Source organism: Scomber japonicus, chromosome 6 (assembly GCF_027409825.1).
Source record: "Scomber japonicus isolate fScoJap1 chromosome 6, fScoJap1.pri, whole genome shotgun sequence".
Classification (NCBI taxonomy): Eukaryota; Metazoa; Chordata; class Actinopteri; order Scombriformes; family Scombridae; genus Scomber; species Scomber japonicus.
This window is the reverse complement of record NC_070583.1, coordinates 16,280,085-16,296,626: the sequence shown is the minus strand read 5'-3', so window position 1 is coordinate 16,296,626 and position 16,542 is coordinate 16,280,085. Positions and strand designations below refer to the sequence as shown.

Sequence of the window (16,542 nt, the reverse complement as noted above, 5' to 3'; positions counted from 1 at the left end):
TTGGCAAACCTCATTTGAGCCCTCAGTACGCCTTCGCTCTTCAGTGTTGGTGGTTGTTCAGATTTTTCTCCCTGAACCTCGATGCCCAGTTGAGTCATTTTGGTCAGTTTGAAGCTGCAGTGGACAGTAAGGCTGAAACAACAAAGAAAGTTCAAATTGGCATCCATTACTTTTAAATGGGAAAAAAATGTGGAACACTTTCTTTTTCTTACTGGAAAGGAACGTCACGAAAGATAGAGCCTTTCTGCGGATGTTGTTTCACCTCAATATAAACCCAGTAGGTTATAATCCCATCTGCTACCTGCAAGAATTCATTCTGTTTGTCACAAAAACACCACCTGGCCTATCTGAAGACTGGTAGTTGATATTATCACAGTTACCATGGACTGAGTGCCACAGTCAGTGAATGGAAAGCTGAAAGTGACAGAATCAGTGGATGTTTTTTGTGGTTTACAATTGTGACGTTCACTGGAAGGGATCCAGACTGCGTCCAGGTCCAGATGTTGGACTGTCTCATTCTGGGCGATGGTAATGTTGAACCCATCCTTGCTACAGAAAAAATTCTTTGATACTGGTTGATAATCATTTTTATTTTCCTCTGTAGAAAACACACAGAATTAATAATACACATACGTCTGATGATTATATCAAACAAAGTTATGATAGCTTGCTTAACCCTAGGCCAAACAGAGTTTCATTCTACTTGCGTATAATGACATATAACTAGCAATCATTAGTTATATGTAGACAAAATTAATACCTTTAATTTTCCTTTCACAGATGAGAGGTATGGACTTGACAATTTCAAGTTTTCCTCTGTCTGAAAGTGCCATGATGACAACAAACAAACTTGTGATATTTGTCTAATGAACAAAAAAGGTATGGAAATATTAAAATATGAAGTGCATACATCTGCATTAAACATGAACAGACAGATCAATTCAAGAGGTTGTTAAGCTTACTTGTTTCCTCACAAAACAGCTATGAAAGGCAACTGTTAAGATAATAAAGGTGTCAGTTTCTCCAAAGAAGTACTGGCAATGCTTTGCTATAGCCATGGCTTGGTAAAATCCACTGTGCTCATCTGTAAATTTGGACACAAAGAACATGACAAAAACATCAAAGCCTCGTGCCATATTTGGATCAGCTGTGACATATGCAGATAAACATAGTTTGTGACCTACCTTGCACATAAATGGTAAGAGGAATATCAGCAAACTGTGCCTTTGGTATGTAAGCAGACATGAATCCATCATAGCAAATCAGTGTATTATTATTCATAACTTTATGAAATGTTGCCTGAAACTGATTTGAGAGAACATGGGCTTCACATTTCATAAAGAGCAGTGATAAAGAAATAAATGTCATCCAGAAGACAAATCTGTAGGTGTTCATCTTTCTTGTTGAGACTGTGTGAGTGTCACAGGTGGACCAGCTGGTTCTCATTGGGCTTAATTGGCCAGACAGAGTTAAAGCAACCTGATAACTCAAAGCAACCACTGAGCCAGCAGTCTCTTTATCTGTGTGTGTTTCCTCCACAATGCAAAAACGTGCAGGTCAGTCGACCCACATGTTTTTATCAGTAGGTGTGAGTGTAAATGTGTTAGAGGAGCTGAACTGCTTTTGGTTGAAATAGTTCACATCTGTAAATATGTAGCTGGAGCCAGTGGCTGTTTGGCTTTGCTTAGTACAAAGATTAGAAACGAGTCAGCTAGCCAATTACTGGCAGTGAACTTTAGCGATGCAAAGACGTGTCTACCTTTAGAATTGTAAAATACTTTATAATCTACTTTTTGTGTGCAGACATTTGTCGTGCGTGTGCAGAAATGTGTTATTAGGAACAGTACATTAAAACACATCTCACACATCTTCTCATGTAACTCTAGAAAGAGAGTAAATAAGCATATCTGCTTTTCACATGCATAAAATATCTCTAACATTAAACACACCCAACCATTAAGCTTATAAGCATAGTCTTCTACCACAACTTTAAATTTCATGATTGAACTTTTGGACAGAAGCCACTTTGACACAGCTGTTGGTCAATAAAAAAAACATTTATTTGATACCAAATCAAAGAGAACAAAAGTCACTAATTTCTTCATACATGTACAGACTGTGAAAAGCATTAAATTGACAGTAAAGCAGACAAATACAATGCAACATTAGTCTAAACTAATAAATGTAAAAATGTATGATCAGAATCTAAAGTTGTGGAAGGATGCTGAAAATGCTTAAAGTGTCTTTCATTCCCTATAGTTGGTTGACGCGGTCTGTGCTGCTGTTGTAAATTGGGTTTTTGTATTCACAATCTATGAAAGAGACAATGGAGAAGTGAGAGAGTAGTTCATTACACAACGTTACTTTATCCTGTTCATGCCCGCAGTCGATTTCAGCACTCACTTTCTTTGGTTTTCTTCTTCCTGACACCTGCAAACAAAACACAAAATAATTTAGTACTTAATGAGAAAGGACTTTTAGCAGGAGACAGCATAATCCTTTCAATGCAGAGATATTATTTTGATTATTAGGCACACAGCCTGTTAGCTGAGGTCAATCAAATCCTACCTCTGTGCTGCTTCTCCACCTTAGATGACGCGGCTTGTTGCTTGCTGAGTTCACTTTGGTTTACTGTGTCATAAAATGAATGAGTAAAATCTCTGGCAACATTGAAATAAGGCAATAGAAGAAGAGATGGTTATAATACCATAATATTGTTGGCTACGTCGACCAAGACTTGCTTGCCGTAATCTGCTGAAGAGTTCTGGAGAGGTGAGAAAAAAACTGAGTTAACTGCAGTTCATCCAAATTATACATACAGTGATTATTCTGATTATGAAGCACCTCTATGAAATCTCTGCTTTGTTATCTCGCTGTCCGTCCTTTCAGTGTTAAACTCGTTCAAGATTGGATAAATGGAACTGGCACTTTGAGTAGGTTGAATCCCGTCCAGATAATGCACAAATCCTGGCAGGTTACTATTATTCCTGGCAGAGTCTTCCTGCATGTAGGCTGGGTCATGGTCATCATTTTCTTATATAAAAAAACAAAGAATAACTTGGAAATACTGACACAGCCATTTGTTATGTTTTAGGTGGGATATAGTGACTTTTTAAAAAGGTGAAGATGACATTTGAAGAAGGGAAGCTGTGTGAACGCACCGTAAACAAGATTGTCCGCTCCTGTAGGAAAAAGACACACATTTTTCACTTTATTAGATATATAATATATATATCACATATACTGTATAAATTGAGAGGGTATGTGTGTGTTTGTGTTTAAAGGACCTCGCTGCTGCTCATCTACTGGTACTGGCCCTCTGCTTGGTTCCATAGGTGGAGCACTGGCCCCTGTAGTGGGACATTACAAAAATCAACTTAAAAGAATATTTTGCCACTTATTCTATATAGTAGTATACTACTTAATAAATATAATAGTATTTTCTTTCTTGACAAGTGAGAATTGAGTAACAGTCAGCACGAAATGGATGTAATAGTGAAATTATTGCTTACCTTCATTACCTGAACCAGCAGGATAGTTTATGTAGTCCTCCCCTTTGTCATTACAGAGCGCTGAAATAGGACAAACTGAGATTTTATAAAAGTAATCAAAAGTAATCATTGATCCATTCAAAGACTAAACCAACAGTGTGGACTGAGAGTGCAGATACTCACATGTGCATTTCATGCAGCAGTAGCCGAAAGCACTCAGCAAGATGAAAGCTGCCACCACACCGACACAGATATAAATAAGTTGCAACGCCTCTTCGCTTAGTGTACCTGCATGGTAAAATGTGGTTTCATAAAGATGTATTGCACAGGAAACTGTCATTTGTTTGTCAAATACACTTGTGACCATGGAAAGAAAGAGACCACATGATGTAGGTGCACAGACTGTAGCTCAATATTGACAAAAACACTACACCAAAATGGAAATCCTCCTACCTAAACCAAGGTCCACTTTAAGGCAGACATCTCCCTTCTTACAGAGATAAAGACCTAGGTCAGAGTCTTGAAGATCATCAATGCAGATGGAGTAGTTCCCCTTCAAGCCCTGATTGGGGAAAGCTTTCACTCGGCCATTCCTGGGGTCCAAGAACGTAACCCGCCTTTCTGAAGAGAGCTTGACCAGGTCCTCCCCAGAAGATTGGACCCATGACACCTCGTCGAGTTTTTTTTTAGTTGTAAAGTTGCATGGAAGGAGTACTGAGGAGCCAAGTGATGCGCTGATTTTACGTATCTCACAATAATCATTTAGGTCCTCGTCTGAACAGGAAGAGTGAAAAACAAGCACAAGTTTCAAGTTTAGGTCAGTGGTCTCATGCTCAAACAACCAAATGTGCCAAAATGTAAAAGATTTCTTCCTTTTTATTGTAGATATTAAAAATGTTTCTAATTTAAATTAACCATCAGAGTTGAGAATAAATATATTAAATAAAAGGGTATTACAGAAAAAGACTTTAAAATTAAACTACAGACATTAATTACAATTATATTGATGAAGAAAAAATTGAATATTACACATTTTTAGCAGCTATGATATGCCTACAGATTCTTACAAATGATTAAATATACAAATATTAGTGGATGAATTAATTAAAAGGCTTAAAGGTTCAAATTAGATAAAGAATGTGACATCAGAAGTTTATACAAGATTAAATATATTTACATTTAATACTTACTACATATGTGATAATCAGTCTGCTATACATAGTAGAAATATCTTGGTTTGCTAATCCTTCATTAGGCCTATGTCATGAAATGAAAATAAATGACATTCGTTTTATAAGGAAATAGACTTACCATTTGAAGACACGCAGATGAACCACAGGGCTAGAGGGAAAAACCACCTGTCTGCAGCCATTGCCAGCATGTTGTACAATGTGAACAGGGTCGGGTTGTGCTGTATTGAAGCCCCTCTAAGTATCATGTGTAAAAACCACAAGACCATTACAGTACGTGCAGCTGTAGACGGAAATGTCTTTCGCTTTCACACGAACAGCAGCCAAATGTTTAACTGTTATGTAACTGTGTGATGATCACGCCAAACATCTTCAAATATTCTGCAGAAAATGTTCCTAACATTGTAACCTTGCAGTCAGTCAGACTGAACTAGTGTCCAAGTACAAGTAACTTTACTTTAATTGGTTTGACTTTTAAGTCTCATATTGAAAGCTTAGTAATGAAACTGAAGCTCAAGCAAGGTTTTTATTTTAGAAACAAATCCTGCTCTTCCTATGCTGCCAGTACAAGATTGCTTGATATGTTCGTTCTCTTGCTTGACTGTGATGATCTGCTGTACATGATGCACACCTCTACCAAAAATGTGCAATGGTTAAATACTGTGGACCACAGCGCCCTGAGGTTTGTCACAAGCTACAAAGCTTTCACTCACCATTGCACCCTACCATTCTTTTTATGCTCCCTTCTTACCTTTGTGGGTATATCTCACTCAAAAAGAGTATTGTTTGTGGTAAAATGGCACCCTCTTACTCTCCGTCTCTAAGGTTCACATGCACTTGGCAAACAGGCCTTTATGTTCTTTTCCCCTGCAGCCTGAAACCCTGTTTTTCATTGTTTGTATGTTGTTTGAAACACTATATTGCTGCTATCTTGGCCAATTAAAAAAAAATAAAAAAAATAAAAAAAATAAACACATTTTAAATATGGATTTTACATTAGGTAAATGTTAGGCAAGTGGAAAATTGCCCAGATTCACCATTTTTTTCTGTTTATTCTCAGTAAATACTGATATTTTCACCCAAATAAATAAATAGAAATATAAAATTATAATAATACTTTGAAAAGTCATTCTACATTACAAATACATTTGACAAGTACAATATGTTGATAACGCTGCACTTGTGAGTGTAACTTTCACCCTGGTAGGGTATATTCCAGGGCTTTTACAGTCTGGTGGTATTGCAAGTTTGACATAAGTAAAAGGTCTCAGTACGTCTTCCACTACTCACTCACCTCCACACCTGATCCAAATCCTGATTTGTTGAAATTGTCTCACTTATGATTTGGTTCGGATAATAATGAAACAAACATTAAAGGATGGGCTGACAGTTTAAAAAAACCCCAAAACAAACTCACTTTTTTAGAACTGCTGATAATGTATGAATAATGTTTTACTCTGTTGTGCTTTTGGTGTGTAGCTTTTATTTTTTTAAATCATCTTTTTAACTTATGTAAACATCTGTGTGCCCTAAAAAGTGCTCTATAAATACAAATGTATTACTATTATTTTTTAAATGGCCGATATGAACACGGATTTATAATGACAGCATGCAAAACCTGTTTAGATGTTAATGGCCACCTGATTATTGTTTTAAGACAGAGTTGAAACATTTTGAATCTTTACTTTATGGGGTTTTCATTAACTGAGACAGTATTGCCAAATAATTTCTCACAAGGTTTAAAATGTAATTAAAGGACATTCCAGCAATTCAGTATTAACTTCATTGCTTTACTTGGATGTTTGTACTTCACTGTGAAGGTCAATGTGTATGCAGAGATTTACTGTGGTGAAGTTAGTTTCTGATTGTTCAACAGTGGTTTCTTCCTCGCTTTCACTCAGTGCAAAGTTAATGCACAATGGTTTTGCTATATGGCACTAATAAGACACACCTCAACGTACTGGCTTTTCCTGCACCTTCTATTATATATTAATTTTAAAAGAAAATCCAGTAGTTTCCTTTGGGAAAAAGTATTTTTTCTTCAATAACTTCCATATAATGGAACTTAGAGACAGCAGATCAATGCACGCAGGTTCTGCTATAAGGGACCAACCAGACACACCCATTAAATTGAGGTGTGTCTGATTAGTGCCATATAGCAAAACCACTGTTTAACCCACAATGAATATCCAAATAGCTGTAGGAAATCCAACCTGAAACTAACTTTACCAGGTTGCAGATTTGAGTTATCAAATTCATCTGTTAGAGAAGGGAAGTTTCTGTATGCTCACTTTAGATATGAGATTAGGATGTGTACCTATAGGTGTGCTATATTCACCATCTAATGAATAGGGGTGAGGGTGGGGGGTGGGGGTAATCCAGATTTGAAAAAGGCAGAGCTGTTTTATTTTTGTTTTCATTTTCTTTGTAGACTTCTTTTTCCAATGTGTGAGAATTAGGCTATGTGAGAATTGAATTAAAATAATGAATAAATCCCATTCACATGGTGAAAGCAACACATGGCTGGAGTCAACAAACAAGGATAAACAAACAACAAAACAAACAAACGCAGCATTCAGTTTGGATGGATTGATATCAGCTGAGAGAGGGTTTGTTCGATTTCTTCTCAGCCTGGGGAGTAGGTGGGGACTTTTGACAGTGCATAGTTTGTGACATCACAACTGAACACTAGCATCGTCAATTTCCCAACATGTTGCTATAGACCACACCGGATGTCCCTTTAACTTTATTATTAAGTAGGCCGGTTATTATATTATTGTGAAAGCTGTTGCTGCGGATCTTGCGGATCTTGTTCCTGATGCGGACTTGACGCTGGTGATGAGGGCTGTGCAGAGGCGCGGGGACTGGCTGCACTGAAACTCTCCGCTGAGTTGACCCAGAGAGTCGACAGGCAGAAGAAGGATGGCTGGAAACTGTAAAGGATATTTCTTCTCTTTATTCGACTACAAAACGGAAAAATACATTGTCGCCAAAAACAAGAGAGTTGGGGTTTTGTACAGACTTATTCAGTTAAGTCTCCTCGGTTACCTTATAGGGTAAGTGAATGATGAGTAAATAACCTCGTTCCATATGTTGACTTAACCCCCCTAAGCAAAACAGCCTATTCATATAGCGTACACAATGTTTTTTTGGGATGTTGATCAAAATAGTTCTGTGGTCTATTTTTGATTAAAATATGCAAAAGAACAAATTGAATTAAAATCAGCAACTTACATGGACAAATTGGTAACTGATATATTGCTGCATTGATATGTGTGTGTGTGTGTGTGTGTGTGTGTGTGTGTGTGCGTGTTTTATATGTTTAATGTATTCATTTGTGATTGCTGTATGACTGCACTAAATACTGTTGATGCATATTATACACTTTTATGGCTGTGTTGTTGAATGTATTGTCACTTTGTGTAAATCACACTGTGTTACCCTGCTTATGTAATGTGCTAGTTAATAAAGTTTGACTTTAACTGTGTATTAAAGTGAATGGTCCATGAAGTTATAAGGGTAAGAGACAGGTGATAGCCTTCTTACTGCCACAAACCTGCAATTTACCTTAAAAACAGTCAATTCAGCACCCAAATCTACAATAACAATTGTCTGTTTTAACTGTTCAGTGTACTCCTGTGGCCAGCAGCAGAGCTCAAATAAAAAGGCTAGTTGGCCTATTCTAGTAAATAAGTTAGTCAATCGTTATATATGCAGCAATTTTTGAGAGAGCAGAAGTTACACAGTGCTCTATAACAAAGCTACAAAGAAACAGGCACATATACACAGGACACACGTTTGAAAAGATAATGCTTAACAAATCCAAGATTTATTGTCAAGTGTTTCTATAATACTATCCTGCGTAGTCCTACACCAAAAAGCACCATAATACTTTAAAAAATATATCCTCATTGCTGAGTATTACAGACACATTTTATGTTTCTTTGGTAATGAATGTATTTTCCTTAACACAGAAAAGAGGATTTATTAAAAATAGCACAATAAACGATATGCTTTACACACATCTGTAAGCTGTTTCTGTTTTCTAGCGCGCTGGTGAGTGTTGTCAAAGTTCAAGCTGTTTATTCTGAGAGTTTCTTTCACCCACAGGTGGGTTTTTATAAGCAAGAAAGGCTACCAGGAGACAGATGAGGCCATCCAGAGTTCTGTCATAACTAAACTGAAGGGTGTCTCAGTGACAAACACCACAGAATCAGGTCTGCTAGTGTGGGGGCCTGAGGACTATGGCATCCCACCACAGGTAAAAACATCCGTCTGTGGCACCAACTGGTACATAATGTGAAATATATTCTCATATTGTCTAGCAGGATAAGTGGTAGTTTACTAACAGATGGATGGTTTATGGAGAGAAATAGTAAATTAAGTCTTTTACCCAGCGAGGTAACACTTTATATTAAGGTACACCTATTCACCATTAATTGGTTGCTTATTAGCATGCAAATTAGTTACATATTGGCTCTTCATTAGTAATTATTAAGTACTTATTAATGCCTTATTCTGCATGTCCTTATTATACAACCAGTAAGCCATTCACTAAGAGTTTTCCCTCAATAACCTCAGAGTGATTGCTTATTAGTCGTAAGTAAGGAAGTTGTATATGAATTACGATCTCAATATGCTTTGCTTAGTATGGACTTTATAAGGTAGTAGTACCTCAAGAATAGTTATTCTCCCTTAATACCACTTAATGAATATGGTCTGTTCTTACATAATAAAACACAAAACTACAAGACTCAATAACTCTAAATTAAGTCTTTGGTACTTTGAATATGTTCCCCATATTAAAGTGACATCTTGATCATTACTAATCCACTAGTAGTTGAACACTTATTAACCAACACATGCTCCCTAATCTAAAGTTGCCTCCTTTTCACACCTAGTTAATATATTATAATACATAACTAATGCAATGAACAAGTGAACCTTGTTCATTATAAAATACTTCACAATATTAAATACAAAATACAAAAAATTGCACAATTTAAAAAATATAAAACCTACACAGCTCTACATGAACATGCTCTTTATCAGCTAAATAACACTTGTGAAAGCTTAGAACAAATGTACTCAACTGTACAAACATTGCACTTTCACAACCTCATCTTCCTCTATAATAACTGCATCAGGTGATTTATTTCCCCTGTGCACTAACTGTCCACTAACAAGGATAAAAGTCCATTAACTGTCCACTAACAAGGATAAAACAAAATGTATATATATATATATATATATATATATATATATATATATATATATATATATATATATATATGTACATATAGATATTTATATATATATATATTTATATAGGCAGTTAGTACAGGCAAAGATCTTGAATGAGTGTGAAGCAATCAAACATAATTGGACAATGTCAGGTCTGCAGGCCAGAGTCAGACGATGGGCTGAGGCAGGAACACACTTGAGGATGTCCGGTGAACAGTAGTGAGAGAGGGAGGCAGTGCAGGTGTCATAATGCTCAATATGAACATGCTCTTTATCAGCTAAATAACACTTGTGAAAGCTTAGAACAAATGTACTCAACTGTACAAACATTGCACTTTCACAACCTCAACTTGCTCTATAATAACTGCATCAGGTGAGTTATTTCCCCTGTGCACTAACTGTCCACTAACAAGGATTAAAGTCCACTAACTGTCCACTAACAAGGATAAAACAAAATATATATATATATATATATATATATATATATATATATATATATATAGGCAGTTAGTACAGGCAAAGATCTTGAATGAGTGTGAAGCAATCAAACATAGTTGGACAATGTCAGGTCTGCAGGCCACAGTCAGACGATGGGCTGAGGCAGGAACATACTTCAGGATGTCCGGTGAACAGTAGTGAGAGAGGGAGGCAGTGCAGGTGTCATAATGACATGATTTGATACCAACTTACACTTTGTTCTCTACATCTAGGGTGAAGCTGTTCTTTTTGTTGTAACCAATTTCTTAGAGACGCCCAATCAGAAGCTAGGATACTGTCCGGAGGTAAGACTTGATGTAAACCATTGACTGTATGTTTGACTACTGTGCCATGAGAAACATCCAGAAAATTGCCCTCACACTCACTTTCAGTGACAGCTGTCAACTAAGAGAGAACTCCATGTTTTTTGTTGTGAGCATCTACTGAAGTATTTCAGGGACTCTTCATCGTTTTATTCTGGTTGGTGAATAATATTTTACATCCAATTTCCTAGTCATTATCTTGATGTTGAAAACAGTATTAGTGAGTGTGATAATGTGCATATTTTATTTTTATTTCAGTCTCTTTTAACAATCCAGTAAAGGCTTTATGGTAGTATTACATCCCCTGTTTGTTTTATCTTTTGGCTGTATTTTCCTTTGCACAGCTGCATCAGAGCTTCATAAGCCTTTTTTCATAGTTATGATAGCCAGGGCAGACATAGCACTGACCTTATTGTTTTCCATAATAACACAGTGCAAAGGTTTGGAGATATCTCTCAATACTTAATAAGGGAATGTATTTCCCTTGCTCCTCAGGGTCTGAGGTTATGTTTTCAACCTCCAGTATGACTAATTATATCAGCATTTCCTCTCACCATTGGGTTTCTAATAAAACACATTTGTCAGACTATTATCAGGATGTGCATATCATTCTGTTGGAGACATGGAGACATGAGTTTTCAGCTATAGCTGGAGGACATGACGTGCTGTTTAGACACTGTGTACTGTCTCCAAAACTCCTCTCGGCTCATAGTTTCGAGCTGTCTGAGACTAACTGTTTATGTTAAAGTTGCTTTATTTACTCTCCGCTGTTTGACATCTGATCATCTGGAAACTATTCCAGCCAGTCATGTTTCAAAGATACAGCAGAACATGTATGACTGAAGTTAGGGAAGAGCTGTAAATGACCTCTATTGTACTTGAGTGTCAAGTAAACTGAAATCATCTCTATATCTGAAATAACCTTATCTGGTTATCTCTCTCTCTCTTAAGTGTTTGCTTTAGTTTTAGACACTTTTAAAATTCCAGAATGCAATTTTAAAATTCCATATCATTCAATCAGTGATATCTACCAGTGGGATGGTGGCTATGTCCCACTTCCATACCAACAAAAGAAATGAGGGTGGTTCAGTGCTCACACCTGCTAACAGGTTGCACAGCTTCAGAAAGATTTCAGACAACAAAAAATTAACATGTTGAATGTTAAAAACATTTATTGATGCTTTTATTTAATTAAAGTTAAAAGGTACAGTGTGGTGAATTTAGTGGCATCTTGTTGAACGGACTTTTCAGAAATAGAATATAATATTCATGTATCCATGTGATATTCAAGTATGTTTTAATTAGTGTAATCCTGCAGATATATCTGTATACTATATAAATTAGTACTGTATACAATTAGTGTCATGTGTCATGTTTTGAGTAGAGGAAGCCCACAGACACAGACACATTGCAGCAACCCCATAATGTCGCTCTAGTTTAAAAATCCATGATGAGTAGAAAAAGACTAAGATCAACTGTGGCTCATCTGTAGTCCCGCTCTGACTTATGTAGTCTAAATACGAATGGCAAATAGTAAATAATACAGATGGCTCACATGGTGGCACAGCCCTCACGGCCCGCAGACCACTGATCTGTATTTTTCTCCCAGCAATTTGTCAAAACAGAAGACTTTTAACTTTTAACAAAGGCTGACGCCCCTTTCTTCTTTCTGTGAGTGTCAGTGCTATTCATCATTTTCCTCAGCTGCAGAAGGCTCCTGGTATGTAAACTCAACCTCTTTTGGTTCTCGCCTTCCTGCCAGCAGACTTGAAGAACAGCAAAGCTGTACTTTACAAGTACTACACAGCCTGTTCTTGTAAACATTTTGGCTCTCACCACTGGCAGTGCCCCTGTTGCTAATAGCTTCCACAGTTGAGTGGGAGCCTTAACTCTCATCTTCCAGCCAGGCACAGTCAAGTGTGACAAGTGTTATGAAAAGGACACATACATGTTGGGGCTCTGAAGTATCTCATAAGTTTGACTTAGTAGACATGATGAGAAAGTAAGTCAGAAATTAAATAAACCGAATTTCATAGCAATGAGGTCAACCCTATCTCTTATCTTATTTGGGGAGTGACTAATGAATAAGACCCACATCTTTGAATCTAAGAGTGTGACTCTTACAACCGGACGTCTTGATGTCACAATGCATAGTTTGTGACTTGAGAAGAATACTGGTGGTTAAGATGCTTCTTGAATACCTTTTTGTATGGTGTTTGTTCCCAGAGTCCCAGAGTGCTGGATGGACACTGCCTAGAGGATGAGGACTGTGAAGAAGGGAAGCTGGTGGCAGCTGGTCATGGTAGAAAATCACTGATTTCAAATTGCCGTCAAGTTGATAGACGTAGTGCCATTCTGAAAGATGATTTGCATCTAAATTCAGGACGCTTAAATGATTTCTTGGTGTCACAGTCTTTTTTCCAAATAAATTCAAATGAGTTCAACATATAAAATACAAAGCAGTAGAGTAACACACTGTAAAAATAAGGAATATACTTCGCCAGTTCCCTTTGTTTGTGTCGGTTCAAGATTATAGGTTAAATGTGACTGAAATTAAATTTTAAAATACTTGAAGAATTTTTTTTTTTCAAGTTAAATTTAATGTGATTTCCACTATTTTTTCTTCAGGAGTGATGAGTGGTCGATGCTTAAGAAAGGATGAAACCGCCACTGGTACCTGTGAAATCTTCGCCTGGTGTCCCATTGAAGGAAAATTCAAACCACAGTAAGGAGCAAAGCAGCTGCATGAAAACTTTCGTAGGCCTGAAAAAAATGAAGCCATTGATCATGTGACAACCTTGCACTTCCAGTTTCGTTAATTTACTACATGTTTTAATTTCAGTTGAGAGATAAGTTACTCTTCTATGGGTTGAGAATAGTTTTTTTTAATTTTTTACAGGGGGGCCCTGCTGGCAAATGCTGAAAACTTCACCATCTACATAAAGAATTTCATACAATTTCCTAAATTTAAATTTTCAAAGTAAGTCATCTTTTAATAAGTTCATAAAACTGTGTTCCTTTATCAGTGTGTTAATAAAACTTGTCAGGAAACAGTTATATACACACACTCTATTCTGCTGTGCTTTTAATATTTCAACTCTTGAGGTCCAACGTTTTGGAAACAACTGATGAATCCTATTTGAAGAAATGCCGATACAATGAAAAGCTGAACCCCTATTGCCCCATCTTTCGCCTGGGAGACATCACTAGTCGAGCAGGACACAACTTCCAGGACATGGCTACATTTGTTAGTACTTTTTTCGACTACTGGATGTAGTGAAGAGTTACTGTGTAGGCTGTGTAACTTTAAACCTTTAACTAATCATGACAGTATGTCAAGAGCTGATGTCTACACAGAAATCAATCCTAGATTTGATTGGAGTACACAGGAAATACAGTTTGTTCATTTGACTTTTTTTGACATTGAGGTTTAATTATTTTATATGCCAGAACAACAAATGAAACAATGTGCCATTCACAATTACAATCACTTTTACCTCACAATCACTGAAAAGTAAGAAGAACAAATATTGATGTAGCACCAAGAAACTTGTTTATAATTCCCACAAATTGAATTGTTAAGCATACAGCAAAATGCATTTGGCCATGTATAGATCATTTCTCAGGTTTATGGATGTTATTTTTCTATTATTTACATTATACTTATCCTTTATGTCCAGAATTTTGATGACAGTTTAAGACAAAACTGTATTTACATGGTATAGATGCCACATATGATCACATGTTTTCTGTTTTCCAGGGTGGCTCCATTGGCATAATGATACAGTGGGATTGTGACCTTGACAAAGGCTTCTCAAGTTGTCATCCGCAGTACCACTTTACTCGCATGGACATCACCAACAAGACCATCACAGTGGGATTCAATTTCAGGTGCACTGTAGTTACATCCTGCCTTTGTTGCACAGAGATTTGCATTCTCTTCAACAGTGTATTTATCTTAATTTACCATTAACATTTTATTTGACAGAAGACAAAATGTATCAGTATTGTCATATGAAACTTAAAATTAGTTTTACTCTCATGCTTTCATATCATCCTTTTTTTTAAACAGGCACACTCGGTATTATAAAGATGCTGCTGGTGAGACCTATAGATCTTTATTCAAAGTCTACGGTGTCCGATTCAGCATCATGGTCCATGGAAAGGTATGAAAACATTAGTCTTTCAGGGTGTTGGGTGAAAGAGATGAAATACTCTGTCAAAGCATTATGATGTTTAGTGACAAACTGATGAAAGCCTTGTCTTATTATCATTTCATCATTTAACAGTATCATCTAGCAAGACTGTTGATACATGTATAGGTTTTGTTCCAAGAAATCTACATGAAATCACATTCAGAGACATGTTCATATAAATCAATGTGTTTATATTGATTTCTGTGATTTTAAAGAAATTAGTTTGCATTTCTGCTGTTGTTTTCAGGCTGGGAAGTTCAGCATCATCCCCACAGCCATCAATATAGGTTCAGGACTGGCTTTGATGGGTGCAGTAAGTACCATCCATAATATAGTTTTAGAGAACTGAGCAGGATGTTTTGTATTTTGACAGAGTTACATTACCGGATCAAATTTGGTTTAACAGGGAGCTTTCCTCTGTGACATGGTCCTTCTCTACCTAATGAAGAAAGGCACCTCCTATCGAGAGAGGAAGTTTGAAGGACCCAGGTACGATGCACACATGTATAGCTACAGATTTTCCTATGTTTATATTAACACACATTACAGCACTAAATTTGGAATTAACATTGGTCATGATGGAGTGAGAGGTTCTTAAACCAAAAGAAGAATTAACTTGACAGACAAACATCATTTTTTTCACTCATGCACAGGAGGTTACCGGGCATTAAATTAGATGTACTGCACATAGTTTCTATTATGAACTGGATATGTTAAATATAGATACGGCTTGTCTGCAAAAAGCACACTTTGTCTCTGTTCCGCAGAAATATGAAGTCTACATCCAATGAAAACAGTGTGGAAGACAAAAACGACTCCGAGGAGCAGGATGATCTCACATCTTAGTCTTTTGCACTGAGAAAAAAAAAAAGAAAAAAAAAAAGAGTTTTCATGATACTACCGTATTTTGTCTTTGTAACAATCTATTTTTATAACTTGTTCAAAACAATAATTGAAAACAATTTTGAACAGATATTTCAGCAGCCTTACACCAGGTTTAACTGTAAAATTGTTGTGTTTTAGCTATGTACATGGTCATTGTCTGCGTGCAAACCTACAGACTTTCCATATGATCATCATGACACACTTTGTGAAGGTCAAGTTGAGTTTAAATCTTTTATGTTTTATTTGATGAAACAGGATATTTTGACTGATACACTGACGAGGGATTACAGCTTCTCTACTGAAAACACTGTATGCTCTAATACTGTAAAAATGTGTAAGTGTGTAATGACCAAAATTCAGAGTCACAGTGTCTCAGGCATTATGCCACTTATCACTGATTTGTTTCTTTTACCTTGTTCTGAGAGAGAAGAGATTTTCATTTTCACAAAATACTGAGCCCCACTGGGGCTGTGGTAGACATAGATATACACAGATCAAATACACTGTAAACCAGAGTGCATTGACAAAACTCACGCTGTTACAAGGAAAAAAAAAATGACTCCACACAGAAAGTTTAGCGTGTCAATTTTCTGGTCTGTTGTTTTAAAAAAAAAAGACATTTACTGCATGTTTTTGCAATAACTACAAATGGGAAAATACCTCATACACAAATCGAGCCTTAAGTGCCAGGTTTCAGAGTGGCTTATGTGTTTTTATGCAGTCAACTTTTTTTATT

At 36.6% G+C, this 16,542-nt stretch overlaps 2 protein-coding genes across 2 annotated transcripts; one reads left to right on the top strand and one right to left on the bottom strand.

Moving 5' to 3' along the window:
- Positions 1 to 2,128: 2,128 nt before the first annotated feature.
- Positions 2,129 to 4,863, bottom strand: LOC128359841 (uncharacterized). The gene is made up of 11 exons (XM_053320163.1): positions 4,803 to 4,863; positions 3,945 to 4,265; positions 3,675 to 3,779; positions 3,513 to 3,572; positions 3,288 to 3,350; positions 3,162 to 3,182; positions 2,845 to 3,033; positions 2,708 to 2,764; positions 2,569 to 2,631; positions 2,404 to 2,430; positions 2,129 to 2,312 (listed from the first exon to the last, which is right to left on the bottom strand). The coding sequence occupies exons 1-11, from the start codon at positions 4,861 to 4,863 to the stop codon at positions 2,254 to 2,256; spliced, it is 1,026 nt and encodes a 341-aa protein (XP_053176138.1). The 3' UTR covers positions 2,129 to 2,253.
- Positions 4,864 to 7,531: 2,668 nt separating this feature from the next.
- Positions 7,532 to 15,905, top strand: LOC128360374 (P2X purinoceptor 5-like). Its single transcript, XM_053320788.1, has 12 exons — positions 7,532 to 7,737; positions 8,792 to 8,942; positions 10,636 to 10,707; positions 12,952 to 13,027; positions 13,354 to 13,450; positions 13,625 to 13,705; positions 13,831 to 13,972; positions 14,486 to 14,616; positions 14,798 to 14,891; positions 15,169 to 15,234; positions 15,328 to 15,410; positions 15,689 to 15,905. Exons 1-12 carry the CDS (start codon positions 7,604 to 7,606, stop codon positions 15,765 to 15,767), a joined length of 1,206 nt encoding a protein of 401 aa, XP_053176763.1. The 5' UTR covers positions 7,532 to 7,603; the 3' UTR covers positions 15,768 to 15,905.
- The last annotated feature ends 637 nt before the right edge of the window (positions 15,906 to 16,542 follow it).